Genomic DNA, 17,746 nt, shown 5'->3' on the forward strand with positions numbered 1-17,746 from the left:
TTACCGTAAAGCATTTTGTCACTCTCGCGTGAACGTAAACATGAGGAGAGTTTGTTTCGGGTCGGTGCAGCTCAACTTGCAAGTGTTGTTTTCTGGCGTACGTTAGACGTGCCAGAGGGGGTTAGTGCACGCCTCAAACACATCACTACAAGTCAATTAACCATCGTAAGGTCTTAGAAAACTATTTATGAAGGTAAAAAAAGTTACTTAGTTCTGCTTTAACAAAGTCGAAAAAAATATATCGTTCCCTCACCATATGATCTCTCGAGGCCACGACATAAGGATGTCATTACCTCGACAAAATGATCTCGTGGTCACTACTTATTATCATGTTCCCACGAATTAATTTGACGTGGCCACGATAAAACTAAGTGAGCCGAACAAAAAAAGTAAGTAAGTAAGTAAGACAAAAAAATGTAATTTTTGGGTGAACTAACCCTTTAATAATGTTGGGTTAAAAATAACCCAGCGATGTTAAAAATGACCCAACATTTTTTGAGAATAACCCAACACGGTGACCCAATATGCGTTACCTAACGGTTGGGTTAAAACAACAACAACAGCAACGTTTTTTTTTTTTTTTTTTTTTTTACTGTGTATAAAACCTCAAATACGAATATATAAAAGTGTATTGAAGCTGAATGGAAATTATCCAAAAAATAAAATAATCTCACGGGTAAAACTGGTTAAAAAACGATTGTGATGCTGATGTGCTGATCCCTGCTGGTGAAACTTGAAAGTGTTCGTGGCGACCTCTGGTGGTGAACTGGTAAAACTGCGTGTGTTGTGTGTGGTCTGGCTGTGGAATTGCAGACGTAAGCAGTGGACTTTCCTCAAACATCCTCATTGCGATTATCAAGAGCATCTCAAACTTTGATTATCCAAGAGTAAGGCAGGTAAACATCACTCGACTGTTGATGTTCATTTGCATTAATATTGTGTTGTTTATAATTAACCAAGTGTGGATAGCTAAGTCGAATGTTTACTGAGGGTGATAAATAGAGCAAAAGTTAACACTCTGAACTGTTTAAATGAGTAATTGCGTTCAGTATAATATTGTTATAATAATTACACGATATGAAGATACATACAACTACGCTTTGTATTATATCCAACATTTTATATAACGTTAGATTAGGTCCAATGACAAACTAATGAATCATCAGCCGCAACATCCGATGATAAATTCGCATTTAAGTGATTATTGTTTATAATATTTGCTCAGTTTTAAGCAACTTTACGAACTTAATCACTCGATGTCATTAGTCAATGGGGAATAATTATTTTAAGAGAGTAAATACCGCCCTCTGGTGGTCACTTGCAGTTCTGACATTCACATGATACATGACAAGCGTTAGATGTGATTAAAGAAACACGGGATCGCTTGCATTGCACTGCCACTGACTGCAGAGAAAATGGACTTTTATATACGCGTGTGCATCTAGGTTAAAATGATGTTAATAAAGAATCTGAGGCACTTGTTCCGAGTATGCTTAAAAACTGCTGTGTATCCCAGCATGCACTGCGCCAGGTCATCCAATAGTCTATGTTTTTGTTAAAATCGTACATGAAAACACATATTTTTCACGACTTGCCTTTGCTGCAGCATTTCGATTACATATCCCAGTCCGCCGTGACTCTGTCTACGCGATAGGGAATGATAAATACACTTACCGTCGAGGGAACTGCTGGGTTGTTTGGTGACGTCTCCTCTCTGGCAGTAGGTACGTCAGCTTTGCGCAGTGGCAGTATCGTAGCCTATGAGGTTTATCCGAGGCGCGATTATTGCTAATTGAAAACTTTACCCAATACCCCGCCGTGACGACTTGAAATATAGTCGGCACTGGCAATTTTTGACGGTCTCTACGGAGACTGATAAACTCGGTGAATATAAGAAAATTAACATTTGATAGTGTGTTCTTGTTACGTTATGCTGATATGGAGTCGTAGATGGTGAGTCTGCTGATTTCATAGTTTAACGGTCTTTTCTACTTTTCAAATAGACTCTTTGAATACTTAGGCTGTGATGACGTTTTTTAACGGTCATCAATATCGTAAATCCAGAAAAGTTTTTTATATTTAATTTTTTTTTTTTAAACGTATGTACATTTATAACACTATACATAGTATTATATTACCTTTGCATCAAATAAATAATAAAAAAAAAAAAAACTAGCTAAGGGGGTGACGGTAAAAATGACATCTTTCTCTCTTCTGACTGCCGTTATCAATCGCTTTCTATTTTGTTTTTTCCTCTTTTTGAAAGTTGTGAAAACACAATTGTGGAGTTTGTTTTATGCTATTTGTGCAAATGGAAACACAAAAAAATATATTTAATGAAGTCTCTCATTTACTGCTATGAAAGTTAACCCAACTATGACGGCTTCCGCTTCTGAGAAACCAGGAAATGTGAAAAGGACGGCATTTACTTTACTTTAAACCTATATATATATATATATATATATATATATATATATATATATATAACGTAATTAGCCCTACTTTACTGTTTTATCTGCAAGTGACAAATATTTTTAAGGTGTTAAATAAATGTGTAAAATAATGACTGAGTAAAATATTCTATTTTAAAAATTATTCCTACTTTACTGTGACGTACAGTTTTAAAGCTGTAAAAAATGTTCGCACAATATCAAATTGAAATGTGAAAAAATATCAAATAAATGTATATTTATTTTTTTGCTCTGAAAAAAATAAATAAAATAAGCAGGACTTATTCTGATGTATTGAAAAACAACAATAATTCAAAGCTGTATTACACTTAATTGTTTTGATGCTTGAAAACCCTTTTTCGGAAATAAACACAATTACATGAATGAAACATTTGATTGAGAAACCAAGAAATTGCTATTAAACTAATGAAATAACATAATGATGTAAAAAAGTTTATGCAGTGTTTGCATTAGAACATTTCCTGGTTGTAAACGGAAGTACCGTAAATAATCGTAATTTCGCGCATTTTATATATATTTGCCGAATCAAAACTCTTTCAATGAAGGCATATTAATTGTTTAATATTTATTCGCTATTCAGTGTTACTCTGTTCAGAGCAGTATGATGTAATTATATAGTTGTTCATTTAACAGACAGTTCATATTAAGTGAGCGTTTTTCTCTGCAGTTATGGTAGTTACTGACGTCATGTAGCCACAGAGAGATAGCTTTGAGGTATATGGTTTATTTGAGCAGATAATTGCTTCGTATTGAAAGAAACGGTCTGCTGCCTGATGCGACTGGGAAAAACTAATTGATTTGCAACAAAAATGGCCACAAAAGTAAACAAAAACGGTAAGCGACCGCTGCAACAAGACAGTCATGAGGACAATTCCATCACAAAAGTAAGAAAAGTCAACTTGGACGATTCAAGACACATCGCTGCTGTTATTCTCGCCCGTGGAGGAAGCAAAGCCATCCCTCTGAAGAACATAAAGAAGCTGGCAGGTGTTCCTCTGATCGGATGGGTGATCAGAGCAGCGCTGGACTCGGAGGTCTTTGACAGGTAGAGTGTCACCTCACTCAGTGATTGGTTGTATTGTATAACACAATATTACAATATTGTGTCCTGTGCATGCTTTTGCAGTGTTTGGGTGTCCACTGATCATGATGAGATTGAGAGAGTGGCCAGGGCTTGGGGTGCTGAAGTGCACAGGAGGAGTCCAGAGGTGTCCAAAGACACTTCGAGCTCACTGGACACCATTCGGGAGTTCAGCAGACAGAACCCAGGTTGGAAATCAAGCTTTGTTGCAACCAAATTCCATTGCGTGGAATAATTATGTATAGGGGGTTGTAACTAGAGCTTGTAAAACAAGTGTGTCCACTCATCCAGCAACAGGAAAGAAGCCACGTAAACCAGTTTAAATGTTGAAGTTGTGTCACTTCTGGTTGCATACCAGGAAGGTTTCACCTACCATGCCTTTATTTGTATTGTGAACGAAACCTGAAAAACCAACTCTGCAGCTGAAACAATTTCATGCAATTACGCAGAAGAATGTTTGCAATAAAATCTCTTTACCATGGGAGTAATGTTTTTTTTTAATTTAAAATATGGGTTTGAGTCAGTATATTTAGTCCTTGTGACAAAGACGTACAGCTTATTCCTCAAGGTCGCAATCTTCAAAACCTTGTTAGATTCAGACTGTTTTCCAAAATATAGAGATAAGGTGAACATTCTGACATTAAACAATATTCTCCTTTAACCTCTGAGGGTCTGGAGTGTGTTAATAGTAAATGGTGGAGCTCAGAAATCCCCCCCCCCCCCCCCCCCCTGATTGATCAAATTGAATGTTCTTGCACAGATGTGGGGGTCATCTGTAACATCCAGGCCACATCTCCATGTCTGCACCCTTTCCATCTCAAAGAGGCTCTGGAGTTCATTACCAAGCAAGGGTATGATTCTGTCTTCTCTGTGGTCCGGCGACACCATTTCCGATGGAAAGAGGTCGAGAAACAAGGTCTGTTGAAGTGCAAAATGTTCAGTATCAGTGTTCAGTACTTTTATTCAGCAAGGATTCAAGACATTGATCTAAAGTGACAGTAAAGACATTATAGCCTGGTTTCACAGACAGGGCGTAGCCTAAGCCAGGATTAGGGCTTAGTTCAATTAAGTAACTTTTATATACATACACTAGTAAAAAACATTACTGGTGTTCTTCTCGAGACAAAACAATGGCTCTGACATATTTTAGGATTTGTCCGTACAAGTTGCTTTCAGTTAAAATAGCTCAAACATGCATTTTAGTCTGGGACTAGCTTAAGCCCTGTCTGTGAAACCGGGGGTTACTGACATTTATGTTACAAAAGATTACTATTTCAAAAGATTACTTTGATTCTTTCTACTCATCTAAAAATCTTGAAAGCATATTCTTCAGCAGCAAACCAGCATATTAGAATGTTTTCTGAAGGAGACTCTAAAGTTTTATTTAAATTACAGACGGCCTATTCTTTGTTTTCAGGGAACATCTGTGCTGAAGCGCAGAACCTGGACCCAGCTAAAAGGCCGCGCCGTCAGGACTGGGACGGAGAGCTGTGTGAAAATGGCTCCTTTTACTTTGCAACCAAAGGACTCATTGAAAAAAGTCTTCTTCAGGTAAAATTTTGGTCTTAAAAATCTGAGTCACACAATATGTGGCCAAAAAAGCTTGACAGAAAAATCCATAGGCAAGAAATAATATACTTCATATCCTTAATCAGATTGTGATTTTGTTGTTACATTTCACAGGGTGGAAAAACCAGGTTATATGAGATGGACCCAAAGTACAGCGTGGATATTGATATTGACATAGACTGGCCCGTAGCTGAACAGAGAGTGATGAGGTGAAGAAACAAATAAAACCTTTATTGTCTGCAACTGCCTGTAAATTACACATTATTACTATTTTAAAGGGTTAGTTTACCCAAAAATGACATTTCTGTAATTAATTACTCGCCCTCATGTCGTCCCAAACCCTTACCCCTTTGTTCATCTTCTGAACACATATTATATATTATATTTTTGATGGAATCCAAGTTTTTTATCCCCCATAGAAAGAAACGCAAGTACCACATTCAAGGTCCAGTAAAGACATCGTTAAAATAGTCAACGTGACTACCGTGGTTCAACCTTAATGTCATGAAGTGACGAGCATACTCTGTGCACAAAAGCAAAACAAAAATATTGAATTTATTGAACAATTTCTTCTAATCTGTGTCATTCTCCTACACTATTTATGTTGCAGCGATTCCAGGTTCTACATCAGAATGCCGGCTCAGTATTGGCCGGCTCCTGTATCAGCATCACATGAATACGTTGTGCTGCTCACGTGAACAGCGTCGCCAATACTGAGTCGCTTCATAACATTAAGGTTGAACCATTGTAGTCACGTTGACTGTTTTAATTATGTTTTTACTACTTTTCTGGACCTTAAATGTGGCACATTGCTCTCTATGGAGGATAAAAAAAGAACCTCTCAGATTTCATCAAAAATTTCTTAATTTATGTTTGAAGATGAACGAATCTCTTGTGAATGTGGAACGACATGAGGTGAGTAATTAATGACAGAATTTTCATTTTAGGGTGAACTAACCCCCCCTCGTAATTAAACATGTGTAGCTGACTCTCTAATGTGACGCCTTGCCAATAAAAGGCTTGTGTTTGAAGTCCTTAAGCAACTTTATGTTAGCAAACAACCACATTGCAGAGTGCAAAGTCTGAACTTAAGCAAACTGTTTATGGGTGTGTATATGTGATACAGCTTTGGTTACTTCGGTAAGAACAAACCTAAAGTTGTGAAGCTCCTGCTGTGCAACGTGTCAGGATGTTTGACAGACTGGCAGATCAACATCTCAGCGAATAAAGAGGAGGAGATGGTGTCCATCAACATCAGAGACCAGGCCGGTATCAACATGCTGATGAAAGAGGGAGTGGAGGTGATTATGTTTGGAAACCTTGTGTTACCCACCCCCGACCTTAACCTACCCCCGCTCAACAATAGACCCCTCTTTTGTCTTTGCCTCATCGTATCCCATCATGCATCTGAGATGCCTCTTGTTTTTGTCTTTTAACTATATAAAACTTTGTTATAAAATGCACAACTTGATATTTCACTTTTTAATACAGCTATTTCTTAACAGTTTACATCTAGTTTTGTGCAGTTTGATGATCTTTAGTAAGTTTTGCTGGTCTCACCATTCATGATCACAGAGGCTCAGATGCACAAGTACTCTGATGTCTCCTCTGGCCAGTTATCCTTGCGCAGTGGCAGTATCGTAGCCTATGAGGTTTATCCGAGGCGCGATTATTGCTAATTGAAAACTTTACCCAATACCCCGCCGTGACGACTTGAAATATAGTCGGCACTGGCAATTTTTGGCAGTTTCTACGGAGACTGATCTATTAGTTAAAGAAAGACATAGCATTGTTGAGGAAATGTGAAAATGCATTTCTCTTTTAGAAACAGTATACATACATACACAATCTGACAAAGAGAAGATTAAAATGTTATAATAAATAAAATCAATAGAAAATAATTGAAAAAGAAATATATATATATATATGTGTATACAATTAAAGTTAATACATTGATTCTGTTAAGCAGCAGTACACATACATGCACAAAAAACAGTAACAAAGGCATTTACATATACATCTCAATCTCATTTATTATTCAATCTCATTATTAAAGTATTAACCATTTAATTTATTTATTTTTTATAAATAATTTATATGTGTGTTCAGCAGGGCTTGACATTAACTTTTTTGCTCTTTGCTCAATCATGTTACTAGACACTCAGCATTTTCACTGTTTTGACATCGATACCAAAAACTGCCATATAGATATTTTTAATATTCTCTCATAATTTGGCAGCAGGTATATTAGGCTGCTGTTACTTTAAGACCTGACACACGGATCCATTATACTGTTTGACGGCATTTTGACATTATATTGTGTGTATTTGACTGTTTAAGAGCAAAAAGCAGCGAAAAAGGACTCAATTTAGTACTGAGAGGCGGCTTTATTATATTAAATCTGCAGGAATGAGTTCAATTATGCGCAATACGTGCAATCCCACACCGAAATTCAAACCCTGTAACACCAATAATATTCATCCAGAGCAAATGAAATGAGTGAGTGAGGGGAGGCGGGTTTGTGTCTCAACTTGCTGTCAGAGAGTGAGAAATTATTCGTGTATCTATTCTGCAGAAAATGAGTATTGGAAGCGTTTCAGATATTTCAGTATTGATATGCATTGAAAAAACAGTATTTTTGACAACACAACATTCCATTTAGTTTATTATATCAGATGCCTTTGTAAAAGACTACAATTGAAAAAAAGTTTATTATATCTAAAATTCAACCTGCCAAAGTGGCTAGTAGGAGTGACTGTGTTACATGCCACTGCTGAAATCAACCCGCATTTGGCGGGTTGGTGGGTGTTAATGTCAAGCCCTGGTGTTTAGTGTTTTTTTTCCCCTCTCATCTCCTATAGGTTATTTTGATAGAAAAAAACCCCATATCAAAAGCCTTAGCTGACAAACTCTCCAAGAGGATGGGCTGTCAAGTTCTGCTCGAAGTGAATTACAAACTGAAACAGGTGAAGGAACTCATGAAGAAGAAAGGGCTGGAATGGAAAGAGGTTGCATACTTGGGTGAGTCAAGTGCTCTAAGTTTCTCCCAGTTACATCAGCCGAATGCCATAATCTGTAACACCATGGTCTGTCTTAGGATAGGGACACACCAAACCGACGCCAAAGAACTGCACCGCCTTGACTTGTTTGCTCACTGTTTTGCTGTTATTCTCACACTTCGACTCGTTCACTAAACTGAACAGCCAGTCAGTTCTCTCTCTCGCTCGACGCTGATTCTACATACTGAATCGGCCCCCAAAAAAACCCTGACATCGTCCGACTAGAGCCACTGGTTCAGAACACAATGGGAAAACTTAGTCGGCCGACGCTTAAAAACAGTCCGATTGTCGGCTTGGTGTGTCCTGGGCTTTATAATACAGCATCAAAAGATTGTACCACAATATTAACTATGAATACTAAAAGCTATTACTTTTATCTTGTTATTGTGATAATACAATAATAATCTTTTATTAGAATGACTTAAAAGAGCTCTATGTAGAATTCAGAAACGCTTGTTATTAGTGACACTAGTGGTCCTGTGATGCAAAGCTGAATTTTCAGCATCATTACTCCAGTCTTCAGTGTCACATGATCCTTCAGAAATCATTCTAATATGCTGATCTGCTGCTCAAGAAACATTTAATGTGTACAATTGTGCAAAATATTTGTGTACAATATTTTTTTTCAGAATTATTTGATGGATAGAAAGTTCAAAAGAACAGTGTTTATCTGAAATCTAATCTTTTGTAACATTATAAATGTCTTTACTGCCACTTTTGATTGATTTAATGCATCCTTGCTGAATAAAAGTATTCATTTCTTTAATTTCTTTTCAAAAAAATAAAAATAAAAATTCTTACTGACCCCAAACTTTTGAACGGTAGTGTATAATGCTACAGAAGCTTTGTATTTCAGATAAATGCTGTTCTTTTGAACTTTCTATTCATCAAGGAATCCTGAAAAAAAAAAAGTACACAACTGTTTTCAACATTGAAAATAATCATAAATGTTTATTGAGCAGCAAATCAGCATATTAGAATAATTTCTGAAGGATCATGTGACACTGAAGACTGGAGTAACGATGCTGAAAATTCAGCTTTGCATCACAGGAATAAATTACTTTGTCAAATATATTTAAATAGTACACAGTTATTTTAAATTGTAATAATATTTCACAATATTACTGTTTATTATTACTGTTTACTCAAATTTACTGTATTTTTAATTAAATAAATGTAGCCTTGGTGAGCAGACGAAACTTCTTTTAAAAACATTAAAAATCGTAGTGGTTCCAAACTTTTGGACTGTACTGTACAACGTGAGTCAAGACCCTGATATACTCACAGCAAAGTTCTTTTTCGTTCTTTGATTAGAAGTAAAAAGTTGGAAACATCTTTGCTGCAATGAACATCCTGAGAGTGGCATTCGGATGAATATGTGAATATGTGCTGCATGCTTTCCTCTTAATAACAAAATAAACACACAACAAAAATGACAGCAGTGAGAAAGTGGCAGTTAAGAAAGCATCTGATAATTGCGATGTGGATATGTTGGCACAGCTCACCGATTCACCAGCATCATGACAGCAGGTAGACTGTTACGATAGTTTGATTATAAAATTTATTTTATTGGGACTATAGACTATAGATCTGGTTATGTCACATTCTTTTTCTTTTTCACACCAAAATTTTCCCGGCATGATTTCTTTACATAAAAATCAGTCTACTGGCTTTAATAGACAACCTAGGAAGTTGGGGAAAGGTCTCATTTTTTATGTTTCATTACAAGCTGTTTTGTTACAAAAATGTAATACATGAAAATTCTTCAATATAGCCTCTTTAAAAAGGAATATACTTCTTTGTCTGTGTCCCAACATCTTTGTATCAGGCAATGATGACCAAGATGTAAAGTACCTGAACCGGGCAGGGCTAAGCGCAGTACCCCTGGATGCCCCGGTGCCACTCAACGCTGCCAAGTACTCTTGCAACTGCACGGCAGGTCGCGGGGCCGTGCGAGAGTTTGCCGAACACATCCTACGGCTGAAAAAGAACACTATGTCTCAGATGGGGCAGGACGGGAATTGCACATATGAGGATTGCCCAATTGATAACCGATGTGAATAAAACATGCTTGTGCTCTTCAAAATATACACCAGAGGGCAGTCTTGTACAAAAAAATGACCTCATTTGTTATGCACCTCATTTAAATTCAACAGATCATGATGAGCAAATAAACTTTCATTGTCAAAAAAAAAAAATGTGTCCATTATTATGTGACTGTTATGTCTACTAAACAGATGATGGTTACATTTTATTTTCACATATTAAAATACTATTCCAAATCCTGACCTTTACAACAAACTAAGTCAATGTCACCTTCATTACCCGATTAATGGAAAGTAGAATATCAGAAATATATAATACAGCAATTTGTCATTGTATCCATCACCATCATCTTATACATTAAGTGAGTTACTCCATGTGTGAGATCAAAAAAGGGAAATCACTCAAGCCCAGCTTCAAACTTTCTAGCCAACCTCACTGATACTTATTATATGATCACCATGGTACCAAGTTTTGCATACTAAAACATAGACAGTTTCTTCGCCCTCATGAATTTCTTTATTGTTTGGCAGCAATACATGACCTTTAGCTGTCTCTGTGTGATGCCTGAATGATGATCACCAGGGTAAAGGCACAGAGGCCATAATGAGGGTGAGATTTCCACTCACCAGCCACAATTAAAACTCAATAGGTCTGTTAATTTATGATTCCTCTTAATCTATGCACCCTAAGAGAGAGGGCAAACCCAATTAACTCTCTCTCGTCATCCTCTGGCACATTGTCATTGTGTGCACAGTGCAATGCCAGCAGAATAAATTTTAGCCACTAAATCACCCAGTCAACTTATCTCAACTTATATAACTAAACAGAGTGGGAAGATAAGATATTTCCCTGGAAATTAAATGTTAATTCATAACTTAGGTTCTATGATAAAGTAGCATTATCTTGTTTGAGTTAATCTTACAGACAGTTCTGTTGGTTTCAAAGGCTAAAATGGTAAAGCGATAACAGGAAATGCATGTAGCCTACTGGAGTAGCTTTGCTTAGTTTACAGAATTAATCAATGATTTTAAAAAATCTTGTTTATTTGTTAAGGGACTGATATTATTGTGTACGGTTGTTCAAAAAGGACCCCAAAATGTCTGGATATTTCACTCTAAAGAGCCTATATAGCTGAAATAACACCTAATGCGTAATTTAAAAAACAAAATTGCAAGCAGTTTGCGGAAGAACATTGTTTTGGTTGTGCTTCGGCTCTGCTTGACTGTGTGGATGAACATGACCCTTCACAATAGATAATGCTTTACAATGAACTCTGTTAGAGAGCTACATATGGCAACTTATCTGTTCAATAAAATACCTTACTCACCTGTTGAGTAATAAAAACATCATCTCCACGTCACTTTTACAACATTTCAGATCCCTCAGTTCTTGCCGTCTCCGAAAAGCCAAGCCAATGTTGATTCTCCTTTTATTACGAGCTCTGTCACCTTGCCAGCAGACTGTTCGGGATTTTTTTTAAAAAAAGATTCCTTCGAGGTTTCAGATTCAGTTGCTCCATGTCAACCTTTCTCACTTGTTGTGACAACTAACCTATGCCACTCCCACGCCATACATGCGTCAAAGTAGCCGGAGCAACTTTTCTCTTGGCTTGTTCGAGATGCCATACGCCGATCGGTCTGCGCAGCCGATGCATCTCGAACAAGCCTCTTCTGTTTACGGATACAAGAAGACATGAGTGACGCATGTACGCAATTTCCCACTAAAATATAAACACTTATAACAGGCTTAACATAGTGGATCAGGGTAAGACAAAAACACGTTTTGGAAGAAGGATCGATGATGTATTGACTTGTTAGATCTATTTAAACCAAAGTCCCTTTAAGACAAGTCATTTCACTCGGCGGCCATCTTTGAAACGCGCCTCTCGGCATCCTGGGCATCATGCAATCTCTTTGAATGGGGAAACATCAAATTCTCGAAAAATGTTTGCCAAGCTTACGATTACATTTCATATTTGAAATCACCAATGAAATCTAACAACAACTGGCTCATAAATTTAGTTTATATACGCTCGAATCATGACAAAAAAAAAAAAAAACTATTTTTCAGGCTGGATCAAGCTAATGCGCATGCGCAGACCTAAATGCGCATCTCTTCGGAGGCGCGCGTCTGATTGTTTCTATAGAAACCGGTGATTCTAATCAAAGACTATAGAATAACACAAGACGTGTCACTCGTATTGTTTTGAATGGGAGAAAGTGTAACGCGCAATATGGCGGAATAAGTCCCGCCTTCTAAATAAGAGCCAATCGCCGACTGGTAAAGTCATCGCGTCACTTCAGCAGCCGTTAGAATCACCGGTTTCTATAGAAACAGTGAGACGCGCGCCTCCGAAGAGACGCGCATTTAGGTCTGCGCATGCGCATTAGCTTGATCCAGCCTGAAAAATAGTTTTTTTTGTCATGATTCGAGCGTTTAGAAACTAAATTTATGAGCCGGTTGTTGTTAGATTTCATTGGTGATTTCAAATATGAAATTTAATCGTAAGGTTGGCAAACAGTTTTGGAGAATTTGATGTTCCCCATTCAAAGAGATTGCAGGATGCCCAGGATGCCCGAGAGGCGTTTCAAAGATGGCCGCCGAGTGAAATGACTTGTCTTAAAGGGACTTTGTTCTAATGGCCGCTGAAGTGACGCGATGACTTTACCAGTCGGCGATTGGCTCTTATTTAGAAGGCGGGACTTATTCCGCCATATTGCGCGTTACACTTTCTCCCATTCAAAACAATACGAGTGACACTTCTTGTGTTATTCTATAGTCTTTGTTTAAACTAACAACAACAACAAAAAAGTTACATATTGAACCTTTTTAATAAAACGATTAAATGTGTTTTTAGTAACTAAAATAAAATATAAATATCAGATGAAAAACTTAAAAACAAAAAACAAATGAAAATTAGAAATGTTGCATTGGAAACTTATTGAAATAAGTTTAATAGGCTACTAAAATTACTAAAACTGAAATAAAAGTAAAGCTAAATAAAATTGTTTTAAAAACAAACAAAAAAATTACAAAAAGCACATAACAATATGAAAATGAAATAGCTAATTAAAAATAATAATACATACTATAATAGTAAATACATAGTAAAATGACACTGACCTCAAAAAAAATGTAGGCACAAATTTAAGATTTATGTTTTTGAATTGCATATTATATTTTTATCCATTTGGATTACGCAGTTTTAACAAACTAATAAATCTGATGTGATGCATATTTGTCAGTAATACATAAAACGAGTAAGATTTCTGTAGTACTAATGAACTGAATGTGTTGTAATATTATCAATAAATCAGTTTTTTTTTAATCTCATACATTTTAACTAATTGAATATTGTTTTGTTTTTTTCCGCACAGCTAGTCACATTTTAAACCATGTTCACTTTTTATCTGAATTGTTTTCACAATGACTAGATTTATGCTGATTCTATTTGAAAATCTGATTATTTAAAAAGAAATAGATGCAAACTGATGTGGTTAGAAAAATACTTTATCAGTGTAGTATTTGTTTGTTTTAAAAATTCACGGAACCAATCATTTTTAGTGAATAGATTTAAAAGATTTGAGTTGCCAGAATGAATCAAAAACATAACCACTATATTGGAGTAGCTGAGTTGATCAGAGGACAGTTGCAGCTGTTGTCTAAATAAATTAACTCATGACAATGACATTACACGTGACCTTCCTTAAACCCACTGGGGTGTAAGATTTTAAAGCAGTGTGAGAATTTTTAGATTCAGGCAGTAAGTTGAAGGATCAATACTTGCAAAGGTCCCTCTCTCTCACTAACTCCTGCTTGTCCACTGGAGCCAATTAAACTGGGTCAATAGAAACTGATGAGACCAGCCGTGCGGGGCACAGGTGTGTGGCGGCAATAGTAGGCCCTGCCAGTTGTTACTAGTACCTATCATCTCATTAAAAAACCCCAAACCTTTCAGCCTCTCCCATCTCTGCGCGCAGTCACAGGTCCCTCTACAATGGAGCCTCAGGTGGGTTTGGAGGGATTGGATTGACTTTGATCAGGGTTTTAAGCCCTGGGGATGTTTTAAATTTAGAATGGAGAGATGATATTTCTGCATGGAAAGAATCTGTGTATCTCACAGTTATAATTTAATCATGTTACCTTAATGCAAATACACCTACAGCATACTATCAAAAACTTTTGGAAAAAATGGCTTAAGGAAAACTTGCCCTATAAAAAAGGTACTGTGCTGGTGCTGTGGTACAGTGACGTATCAGATTGCAATATCAAGGTGCTATGGAATAGGGACTGAATAATTGAATTACTATATTAATGCACTGTGGTATTTACATTGTATGAGGTAGTATGGTAACATGTATAGAAACAAACTACAGTGTCAGTGTCAATCACATCTGCTGCAACTAATGATTGTTTTGATATTCTTTGGTTAATCGTTTAATCAGATAAAAAGCCCAATTTTCTTTATTTTATTTTATTGACAAAACACAATATTCCACATCCTGCCAAATGCTGTCCTTCAAACAAATGTACCAACTGAATGCTATGAAAACATAGTGAATATATCTATATCTATGCTATGTGCAAAAGAGCTATTAAAGGTGCCCTAGAATTGAAAATTGAATTTATCTTGGCATAGTTGAATAACAAGAGTTCAGTACATGGAAATGGCATACAGTGAGTCTCAAACACCATTGTTTCCTCCTTCTTATATAAATCTCATTTGTTTAAAAGACCTCAGAAGAACAGACGAATCTCAACATAACAGCATGCATGATGAACACTTTGTAAAGATCCATTTGAGGGTTATATTAGCTGTGTGAACTTTGTTTATGCACTGTTTTATAGTCGAGAGCTCGGGGGGCAGGGAGCGCAAGGATTTAAAGGGGCCGCAGCCTGAATCGGCGCATATTTAATGATGCCCCAAAATAGGCAGTTAAAAAAATTAATTAAAAAAAATCTATGGGGTATTTTGAGCTGAAACTTCACAGACACATTCAGGGGACACCTTAGACTTATATTACATCTTGTGAAAAAACAAAATGACAGTTTAAATCCCTACATTAAAAATGTAGATAACAATAAAGATAAATAAAAACACAAACTCAGTGTTGAGTGCAGGAACACACACATTCACTTTGAACACAGTAGCCTGTTACTGTCATTTCTTTACCCTGTAAATGTAAGAAACGTCTTACATACTCAATTACAAGCTGTTATCCCTTTAGTTACCACTCTCACAAATACTTGAACTACATTATGACTTTTTTAAAGCTAAATTTAACATCCAACAACAGATATTTCTGCAAAATTAATATTTTTGTGATGAATTTTAATGGTCTCCCTGTCAGTAAAGTCTGAAAGCAGATTGTGAGGACGAGCCTTCATGCAAAATAGAAATACTCGCATGAATTTGTAACACTTACAGAGAAGGATATAACTATAAAATTAAAGTTTTGCACTAAGAAAACATATCACACATTAATCAGCACACACATCTGTCAAAGCATCTGTCAGGGCAAGCCATTACGCTAATGCATTAGTTTGAAGCTTAAAATAAAGAATTCTCATGTTTCGGGCAGCTTGGATCACGTACCTTTCCTGCAGCAGCTCGCTCTGTTTCCTCCACTATTTTTAGATGCATTTTGTCCAAAGAAATGTGTTATTCAGTGCTGTAATTTGACACGACAGGCAGAAGTTTTCCGTGCACGGCGGACAGACGTGATTAATCGATAATGACATTCGTTGTCGATGATTTTCATGATCGATTTTTATCGAATTTAATGATTAGCCTAGTTGTTGCAGCCCTATTTACATCCATCTATACATTATTAAATGAAAAAATTTCTTAAATTATTTTTTAAATTAAAACTAAACTTTTGAAGGAGATAGGCCTATAAATACTTAATGAATGAAAGAAAGAATGAATGAATAAGCAATTTCTTGTAAATTAAATTAAATAATACTTGTTTTTTAATTTATTCATTTATTTATCTTTGTTTGTTTGTTTGTTTGCAGTATCCATATTGGTACTGAATCTGCCCATTATTTTGCAAAGAGGTAGAGTTTTTTTTAATTAAGGCCCAACTTGCCTATATGGCCACATGAAGTACATTTCACATTATATTATGAATTTATCGAGAGTTACAGTTTTCCTTACACTCAAAAAAATATCTGGGACTGGAGAGAGAATGTGACCTGACAGTGATGAAGGGCTTGCTGTGAGTTTTCAAAAAGCCTCCTAGTCATGCATCAATCAGATGTCAGGACTTAGTCTCAGTTATGAGTCTGTCAGGTATCTTAGTGCACAGTGAGTTTGTGGTTTGCATTTTTAATAGTGGTTATTTGATATCTGGACTTTTTTGAAATTTCAAGTAACTAACACTTTAAAATTTACAAAAAAATGTACAAACCTGCAATAATATGTTAAAGAATACAAATATACTTTATGTATTTAATCTCACTTTTTAAGCAATGTCTTTTCTGCTGACGTTTGTTGATCCAATTCAACCAAGATAAACATCACAATTGTGTTTATTTTTTTTATTTATTTTTTTATTGCTGAAGCAAGAGTGTTGAGCTCTCTTCTTCTGCATCATATTCTTCCACAATCCAGAATCCTCTACTGTACAGGCGTGAATTTGCATTTCCTTCAGCCTGAGGTTTATTCATTTAACTTTTGGTGTGAAAGGGCCATTACATTTGCCAGAAATAGAATTTTTTTTTTGTTGTTATTAAAAAGAAACAAGCAAGCCCAGCCCATGTGAGAAAAAGTAATGCAACAGTAATGTAACGCATTACTTTCCATAAAAAGTAACTAAGTAACGGAATTAGTTACTTTTTTTAGGGAGTAACGCACCATTGTAATGTATTAATTTTAAAAGTAACTTTCCCCAACGCTGTTTATATGGTTACTGCATGATTTGGAGCTTTTCTTTTTAAAAAAACAGAAGCTGTGATTCATTCGTAATATTAAAGCTCACAGTAATATAATCTCAGCTCTAAGTGACACACCCAAGCTTACTTCTTGTTCCTGCCCTGCTGGCATTACACATGCTCCCATCCATCAAACGCAGCCTAAGCACTGGAGCTCATCAAATGTGACGATGATGAATGTTGCTACGTAGTCTCCCAATAGCACATATACCTCACCTGTCCCTCTGAATTACAGTCCACTGGTATTTTTAGGTAAGGATTCTTCCTATGAGGTCAGAGCACTTTAATTTCCTGCGCTGACACGCTCGTTCGTCAGCCTCATGGAGGTTTTATTGGTCAGTGACAGCAGCCGGATTGCTGTTGACAAGTCTGTGATGTCCTAGCAGCATCGTGTTTTAGCACATGGTGTTCTGCAACCCGTGGACCTGTATCCTCACAAAAAGCTTTTATTCCCTTGATTATTGTCTTTTCCTATTGCTTTGGCAACAAAATAACATGTTGAGACATCCTGTTTAAGGTACATTGGGACTAATAAATCATGATCAAAATGGACCAGTCACATTTTATTCTTTCAGTTTGCCTTG

At 36.4% G+C, this 17,746-nt stretch overlaps 1 protein-coding gene, 1 long non-coding RNA gene and 2 other non-coding genes across 5 annotated transcripts in view; 3 read left to right on the forward strand and 1 right to left on the reverse strand.

Moving 5' to 3' along the window:
* Window positions 1-1,804, reverse strand: part of LOC125246409 — a 35,516-nt gene extending 33,712 nt beyond the window's left edge. Inside the window, exon 1 of the long non-coding RNA XR_007179848.1 lies at window positions 1,675-1,804. This is a non-coding gene — a long non-coding RNA (uncharacterized LOC125246409). The remainder of the gene's footprint in view (window positions 1-1,674) is intronic.
* On the forward strand, window positions 957-10,378 carry cmasa (cytidine monophosphate N-acetylneuraminic acid synthetase a). Of its 2 annotated transcripts, none has more exons than XR_007179847.1 (9): window positions 957-3,516; window positions 3,598-3,740; window positions 4,313-4,468; window positions 4,970-5,103; window positions 5,236-5,330; window positions 6,248-6,422; window positions 7,983-8,142; window positions 9,495-9,710; window positions 10,009-10,149. XR_007179847.1 is itself a non-coding variant. In XM_048157351.1 (9 exons), exons 2-9 carry the CDS (start codon window positions 3,281-3,283, stop codon window positions 10,242-10,244), a joined length of 1,335 nt encoding a protein of 444 aa, XP_048013308.1. In that variant the 5' UTR covers window positions 967-1,953; window positions 3,207-3,280; the 3' UTR covers window positions 10,245-10,378. The 2 variants fall into 2 exon arrangements, 1 of the variants encoding a protein (XP_048013308.1); XM_048157351.1 differs by lacking the exon at window positions 9,495-9,710 and having other exon boundaries at window positions 967-1,953; window positions 3,207-3,516; window positions 10,009-10,378.
* On the forward strand, window positions 1,732-1,872 carry LOC125246493. Its single transcript, XR_007179895.1, has one exon. It is a non-coding gene; the product is annotated as a U4 spliceosomal RNA (small nuclear RNA).
* LOC125246492 lies at window positions 6,740-6,880 on the forward strand. The gene has a single exon (XR_007179894.1). It is a non-coding gene; the product is annotated as a U4 spliceosomal RNA (small nuclear RNA).
* Window positions 10,379-17,746: the final 7,368 nt, after the last annotated feature.

The sequence above is a fragment of the Megalobrama amblycephala genome, linkage group LG14 (genome assembly GCF_018812025.1).
Source record: "Megalobrama amblycephala isolate DHTTF-2021 linkage group LG14, ASM1881202v1, whole genome shotgun sequence".
Taxonomy (NCBI): Eukaryota; Metazoa; Chordata; class Actinopteri; order Cypriniformes; family Xenocyprididae; genus Megalobrama; species Megalobrama amblycephala.

What these genes read in the sequence shown, in the direction of transcription:
- cmasa (XM_048157351.1), top strand. Translation starts at nt 3,281, where the DNA reads ATGGCCACAAAAGTAAACAAAAACGGTAAGCGACCGCTGCAACAAGAC. An exon ending in GCTGAACAGAGAGTGATGAG is followed by an intron (nt 5,331 to 6,247) that starts GTGAAGAAACAA and finishes TATGTGATACAG; the next exon opens with CTTTGGTTACTTCGGTAAGA. An exon ending in TGATGAAAGAGGGAGTGGAG is followed by an intron (nt 6,423 to 7,982) that starts GTGATTATGTTT and finishes CATCTCCTATAG; the next exon opens with GTTATTTTGATAGAAAAAAA.